The sequence below is a fragment of the Centroberyx gerrardi genome, chromosome 8, assembly GCF_048128805.1.
Source record: "Centroberyx gerrardi isolate f3 chromosome 8, fCenGer3.hap1.cur.20231027, whole genome shotgun sequence".
NCBI classification, from domain to species: Eukaryota; Metazoa; Chordata; class Actinopteri; order Beryciformes; family Berycidae; genus Centroberyx; species Centroberyx gerrardi.
In genome coordinates, this window is record NC_136004.1 from 9,706,413 (window position 1) to 9,713,875 (window position 7,463).

Here is a 7,463-nt window from a genome sequence, read left to right on the forward strand (position 1 = left end):
TTAAACTGTCCTGTCGGCCCCCGAGCGCTTCCGCACCACCTTCCCCCCGTTGACCTGGTCCACTGCCAGCGTCTCCAGCTCTGCCTGCGGCGGGGCCAGAGGGGGGGTGCCGTGGGGGATGCGGTGCGCCACGCCCACATGAGCCCTGTGCTGACGGTCCCGAGCGGGGCTGTGGCGGGGACTGGAAGAGGCACCTAGGGGAGGGACGGGGGAGCGCTCGGAGGCGATAGGGGGGATAACGGCGGGCCGCTCTCGCATCACCTGCGGTTCGGGAGACTCTCTCCCGGCCTGCAGGAAGGGCGTGGGGTCGGGCATGGCGTCTACCGTCTCCCGGAGAACCAGCCGCCTGCCGTCCGGACCGAGCCGGTACACCTCCGTCAACTCCGGGTGAAGAGGCTGGGAGAGGCTCTTCTTCATGCGGCGACGGGGCGTCTCAGGCTGCCTGTCCTTGGCCGGCGGCGGGGTGGGTTTGTAGGAGGTGACGGGGCTGACGTTGGGGCTGGCCTCGGAGGAGCTGCCGGCTAACAGCTTCTTCTTGGTGGCGTGGAGCTGCGAGGTGAGGTAAGCGATGGTGCTCGCCCTCTGCTCCAGCTCCCCGGACAGAATGGCCAGCTTGTGGCTCTTCATCTTGAGCTCCTCCAGGTACTTCTTCTCCCTCTCCTTGATGGTGTTTTCCAGGACGGAGATCATAGCGTTCTTCTGCTCCAGGTCCCTCAGCAGCTCAGTGTTCTCCTCCTCCTTCTTCTTCAGCTGGGCCTCCAGCTCCTCACATCTCCTTTGCAGCTCCCTGCAACGCGCCTCGCTGCTGTCTGCACACACAACACCAAGCAGTTAAAACAAATGTGCACACACACACACACACAGCATGCACAGCGAAATACACACCCACAGACACACAATAATTGGGCAAAGATGCAGACCCAGACACACACATATCCCTAAACCAGACCAGCAGGCCATTAGTACATTAAGTGCAGACACTGACCATGGCAGTCTGTCAGCTGATGTGAGTGGGGGAGAGAGATGCTGTGATCCTATGGAGACTCATCTGCAGTGGGCAGAGAGCTCCACTCTCATATTTCAGCTCTGGTAGACAGCAAGGGCACAGCTCTCCTCTGACCTTCATCACTGTTTGCTTAATGCTGCCCCCACCCTGCCCCACCCCACCCAGTTATAGCCTATACAGCTGTCTCTGTATATGTGCCACCCTAACCCTGGAACAAAATACAATTATCTACCGTATATCACAATGTTAGAGAGCAATGCAATCACTAATCTGAGTCATACCATCTATCTAAAACTAATGACTACATGTACAGGCTTAGGGCTGTATTCTGTTGTTGTGAGCCCTGTTGGTGTAAACAGACTAGGTTTTCGACCTTGTCTGGTCAACAGCACCATTTCCTTGGTTCTGACTGTCTCCTGTCAAAGAAAGGGATGGCCAGGGAGATGATTATTGCTACCTACCAGTTGAGGGGAGGGGGGTGCTGTCGTAGCTCGAGCAGCTGAGCCCTGCTGCACTAAGCAGGTTGCAGTCTGTGCATTAGTGCTGTGACACATAATCTCATTTCCTGCACTGCAATCTCTGAGTTGTCCCACACTAACCTGATAGTGCCTCTGGAGTCCCTGACGATATTGCTCAGACCCGGGCCGGCCGGAGCACATTCAAAAAGACATGTTACACAGCAGAGCCTGCATGCTACTGTGACCCCGCCGAGACGGGACATGTGTCCTGTTCAATTATACAGAGGATGTGGGTCATCAGAAACCGCTGATTAAATTAGACCTATGCCGGCAGTCTTTCTAGTTTTCTATCCATTGTCTTTTGCTCTAGTTTGAGTATGCAGCCTGCCAGGGGCCTTCCTGAGTGTACTGTACCAGCCAGACCATGGACAGTAGAGCTGGGTCTGAATCAGACCAGTGTTGTGGCTGCATGTCAATGCCATGGTAACGTGGGGGGAGGGGGCTGTGCTCGCAACTGGCAATGAGCAGTAGGAGCTAAGTCCCCTGAACAACAGGGAGTCCCACAATGCTTCCTGGGTGGGACTGTGCTTCCAGGATACAGCCTCTGCTCTGAGTCCTGGGCACTGACACAGCCCTCCGTTTCTGCAGAGACACTTATTTATAGCCTTGACTGTTTTAGGGTTGTGGCTGCCCTTGTGCACTTTCACTGTTTTTAACTGGTTGTGTAAAAGAAGACAAAACCATATTCTGAGTTGTTACTACTGTATATGCATATCATTAACAAAGTGGGTGGAAATGCCAAAATGAAAGAGTTTGTAGAAGCAAATGAAGCATGCCTCTATCGATCTAGGCTAATTTACCGCAGCACAACAGCTTTCTCATCAGTATTGGAGCATGCATAGAATGATGCTGTCGAAATTGTTATATCAATCTAATAAGAGGAGCACTTTATACAACAGTGATTTCCGGATGAAACCACAGAGAGAGGGATCACACTCTGACAGAACCAGAGTTAAGCATGGTTAACAGTAATTCAATTTCTGCCGTAGATTAATGTCGTTATCGGCTAATCACTCTAGACTGTGAATCCTAAAGTTAAAACTGAGGTATGTGAGTTACTGTATGTGAAGCAGGCCTATGGCAGGTCTTACCTGAGGGATCAGAGCTTCTCACAGTCAGCTCATATGTCAGGTCTGTGAAAAGAGGAGAGGGTCACATGTCAGATGAGGGTGCCACAGGGGCTTGGCTATCAAACAGCATGCTCCTCAGACAGCCTAGCAAGCAGCAACGCTTGTTTAGGGACAACAGTGTCAGTGCTGGTCTTTCCATCTGGCGGGCTACTCTCTAAACAAGATTAGTGAGAGTTCCAGCTCAGCTTAGTGGCAGGTTAGCCAAGGATAGAGGAAAATCAGGGCTAAAGCATAGAGTATTATATATTTCTTAGAGTTGGGTAGCCACCCCTCTGTGCTTCCCTGTATGGTAGAGCATATCTATTACTGGTGGGAAAGATCGATCATGGTTCTGCTTTCTTCCCTCACCACAGTGCAGGATGTGAGCCACTGATGGTTGAGTGCATTTCCCATAAGCCATCATATTCTCCCTAAAAGGTGTAACAGTAGCACCACACCAACTTGCCAATTTGTGGTCCCACCTTGTGAAATATCCAATCAGTGGATCGCTCCAGGACAAATTCCCTCTGTAATTATATGAAAATACATTTTTCTTAGTATACTTTATCATACTAAAAACATGAACTCTAGACGCAAGGATTATACTTCTTGGTGTTTTAAGAGAGAATTTTTGCTAAATTGTGCTGCTAATTTAATGCCGCATTTTCTCTGGCATTTGAGGTAATTTTTTGCTGTGTAGGCGCATCACTGCTGATTGAAGAGAGAGGAAACACTGCAGTTGGAGTATTATTTGATATCATTTATCATCATAGCATAGTGCACTGGTGTTTTCAGATGTTCTATGTGTTTTCATGATATATCCTCTACGATATTTCTTTTATGTTCCAGTTTTGTGCAACAGCATGAAGAGATGAGGGGAAGCTACTTCGGGGCATCTTCACCTGTGCAATGCTGTTGTAATCTGCGGATCTCTGCATGTAGCCCTTTCAGTGTGCTGGCATGGTCCTGCTGGAGGAAGAGCAGGTTTTTCTGGGCACTGTGCAGCTGATTCTCCAGGGTAACGTTGGCTGATGCCATGGCTGGCTATGTTCAGACACACACCGGCCTTTACGACCGGTCTTCTGCAAACAGAGATGACAGAAAGGGAGAAGGAGAGACAGAGGGAAGAGAGATAGAGACAGAGAGTATAAACAAAAGCAATCCCATCTGGAAATCAGGCCGTTAATTCTCACCCTTTCACCCATAAACATTCGGGTTTGGGATGTGCTCCAGCTTTGCTGTGTCTGCGAGTGAAACTGGCTAAGATAATCTGCTTTAGATGACAGACTGAAATAATCACTATTAGATAATACCATCAAATCCGTCCACAATGGAGGCCATTTGCCACTTCAAGTGACCAAACCAAAAGTGTTAAAATTGTAACCTTGATAAAAAAAAGACAAAAAGAATGGCAGGCATGCTGTAGAAAAAGTCAAGATGCAGCCTAATTAATATGCAGGGTAGTGATGTAGGGCTATCATCATTAATCAGGCTTGGTCAGAGAGAGGCAGAGGGGCCATAAATAGGCCCGCTCCTTTGTTGCTCACTGTAATTGGTAAACAATCGCTGATGTCGAGTTATTGATTTAGCATCACAGAGTAGGCAGTCTGGGCCTTCAAAGAAAACACTTCTCAGGGGTAATACTATAATTTATCAACATCTTGCTGTATTTCTTTTATTAGGACATAAAAATAGTGCTCTTCATCATGGAAGTTAAAATGAGAAATTAAAATTAAATTCTTACATTGGCAGGTATTCAAATGGCAAATAAGAAAAGATAAGAAAAATATGTCTGACTGTCATTTCTGAATTAAACTGTTCGGATATCCTGTAGCATAGCATCTTCTCAACTGGTAGGCTACTAAAACAACAGACGACAAAAACAAAGCCCATGTAAACAGTATGCTAGAAAAGCATTATCTGTTTCAGTGCCCATAGCATATTGAGGATGATGAAAAATGAACAATCTAAAAGAAAAAACAAAAAAACAAACACAATCTGATACACATCACAGTGACACAGGGTGTGGCATGACGGCAGCCAGTCTCCAGCAGCCCCCCTCCTTTCCTGCCTCGCCCCGTTTCCCTCCCTCCTCCCCTCACTGGATGCCCTTGTCTCCAGAGCCGAGCCAGATAGAGAGACCATCACTCAGCCCCAGCGTCTCCACCCTCTCCAGACAACTGTACTGGGCTGAGAGTTGAGAGCACATTGATCCCTGCGCCACACATCCTGAGTGCAGAGAAAGCCTCCCCCCTGCATACATTAGTGTGCTTCAATAAAACATCCCAGAGCTTCTCACTCTTACATCATCAGCTTGCTAACATAAATAATATATTCCATGGCACCTCTCCGGACATGCTCCCCAGTTTGAGCAGTTGCGTAAGTGAAATTTTCTTATTGTGTACAGTACAGAGAAAAAAAACACTGTGTGATGACCTAAACACAGCTGGGTAATCACAAACCCAGCCGGTGGTGTGTCATAACGGCTAGAGAGATAATCTATAATTGATGAGTAATCTGGAGCCCTTCCGGTAAACCCTGCATGAGAAGCATATCTCTCATCCCAGCCCTTTCCTAGAATAGCTTAGAAAGCTTTCCATTTGGAAAAACATGACCACAGCAAACCATCAACCATCACCATCAACATGGCTGAGGCTACGCCATGGAGGTGACAATGGTACTACAGCATAACCCAAGTACAAAACTTTTCTAATGAAATAGAAAGAGAGAATAATTATGACTGTCTCCCTTAAGACACGATGTGAGGGCTAACACAAATGTATTGGTTACTATGTCTGATTCTTCATATAAAGCTTACTGTGGAACCAGGGTGATACGTCCTCCTACTTTTTCAAAGCCTTCACATGCTTTCTGTGTCTTCCATTTCCCAATACACAAACCAGCATTTCCCCACACAGAGTACATAAATAATCAATGAACTGCAGCAGCATGACACACTAGCTACCATCCTCAGCCACAACAAGAGCTTAACAGTCAATGCCCCTCCTGTAATAAAAGCGGAGAAGCAGGTTCTTTGCAAACAAATCGCACAAACTTCATCTTTGGATTTGACCATGACAACTATAGCTTGTCTTTGCATTTCTTCACTTCATTTTGTTGCTAGTATTATGGGGAAATATGTATTTAAGACCTATGTACTCATGTCTGCACATTGCAATAATGAACCTACTAATCCCAAACGCTAAGGCTTCAGGAAATTTAAATGTCTAAGCGTCTGACATGTCAATAATAATGACAGTCAAACTCAGATAAACAACTGAGGACGAACCAAAACAACCCTTACAAACACTGGCTACAGTTATAACAAGATCGAAAGCTATATGGCAGCAGAGAGGCTTGATACTTTCCACGGCACTTTCAATTTCAGCACCTGCATTGCGGACAGCACCCCGTATCCACTTTTCACAGTAAACCATTGCTGGCACTGGCAGTTGCTGCGAGAGGCAACATCACTTCATACAAATGTTATTGTCAAGCTTCAGCCAGCGAGATCATTCAGGACATGACCTTCTTTATCATTTCAAATCAAACATGTATGGTCGTAAACAAGGGGCCTGGCGAACAGTGCTTATAACGTTATCCTTGACTCAAATCCTTGAAGTCAAAGCGTTATCGTGTTCAACATAGACCACTTTCCTTGTTGTTTTATACCTTGATATAGGAAATACCATCACTGAACTGCGTATGGTCAACACAGAGGCTAACCTAGTAGCTAACGTTATGGATTCCTGCTGCTGAAGAGGGAGGAGCTGTCCAATGTCAGAAGCTGCAAGTAAGCTAGCCCGATACGTGCAGTTCTCAATTGTATGGAGAAAACGCACGCCAAACTCCCTCGAAAAATCTGTCAGTTTAATGTTTCCTTGCCCATCAGAAGAACTACAGAAATGATAGAATGTGAGTTAAGACATTTTTGGCATCGGGAGGGTGTTCTGGTAAATTCGGGAAACGTTCAATCCACGTAGCAGCACTTATTTTCAATAAAACCCCAACTTTTACAATGGGCTCACATTGCTCGCTACCGCCCTACACGGTGTACTTTGTGGAAGAAGACAGTGCCAATAACATTATAAAAGGCAATAACCCAATATGAAAGTATAAATATTATTGATATTAATTTTGTTTGGTGTATTGGATGTATGCCGAATTGAAGAATGGCTCCTAAAAATATCTAAAAGATCTGAAGTTATGTTCTAACCCGTATCTACGTTTTCCGATAAGCAAGGCAACATTAAATTACCAAATTTTTTGAATGGCATTTGGCGTGAGGTTCTCTCCATAGAGGAGAAGTACGTATCGGGGCTACAAGGAAGCTAGCTAGCTGAATAGCTAACGAGCCTAGAATAGCACCTTGCCGTGCGGGGTGCCCAACTTACCTTCTCACTAAAAACACACGGCCGTCGAATATCTTGTAAACAGTTGTAAAATGTCGCTGAAGAGGCTAGCCACACCGGCTAAGTCCGTTCCACCTTGCTGGGCATGTCGGTGATGCTGTCAAGGGCTCGCCTTGGTTGGGTGAGAGCGGAGGGCGGCTGTGTCAGTTTCTTCTCATCTCCCTGAGCTACTAGACAAAATAAAGCGATGCATCATGGGAAATCAGAGAAAAATGATAATGAAATTCAAGCAGGAGTATTTTTAAATACTTAATTCACCATAAGCACCAAGAACTACACGCTGTATTCAAAGAAGCGCATTTCACCGTAAGATAACGTTATATGAGATGAGAAATGTTGAAGTATGTTGTCAGGGACGTGCCACAGCCCAGTCGTTACCAGCGTCATCACCATAGCAACAGAATCTGTCACCTGTTCA

At 46.3% G+C, this 7,463-nt stretch overlaps 1 protein-coding gene across 1 annotated transcript; it reads right to left on the bottom strand.

Moving 5' to 3' along the window:
- ccdc92 (coiled-coil domain containing 92) lies at positions 1 to 7,159 on the bottom strand. Its single transcript, XM_071909525.2, has 4 exons — positions 7,028 to 7,159; positions 3,536 to 3,715; positions 2,616 to 2,657; positions 1 to 809 (listed from the first exon to the last, which is right to left on the bottom strand). Exons 2-4 carry the CDS (start codon positions 3,669 to 3,671, stop codon positions 1 to 3), a joined length of 987 nt encoding a protein of 328 aa, XP_071765626.1. The 5' UTR covers positions 3,672 to 3,715; positions 7,028 to 7,159.
- Between the last annotated feature and the right edge of the window lie 304 nt (positions 7,160 to 7,463).

Bases quoted from the DNA above. Each gene is read 5' to 3' on its own strand.
- ccdc92 (XM_071909525.2), bottom strand. From the start codon at position 3,671: ATGGCATCAGCCAACGTTACCCTGGAGAATCAGCTGCACAGTGCCCAG. The intron at 2,658-3,535 runs GTGAAGATGCCC...CTCTTTTCACAG, and splicing joins ATTACAACAGCATTGCACAG to ACCTGACATATGAGCTGACT. The intron at 810-2,615 runs GTAAGACCTGCC...TTGTGTGTGCAG, and splicing joins GAGAAGCTCTGATCCCTCAG to ACAGCAGCGAGGCGCGTTGC.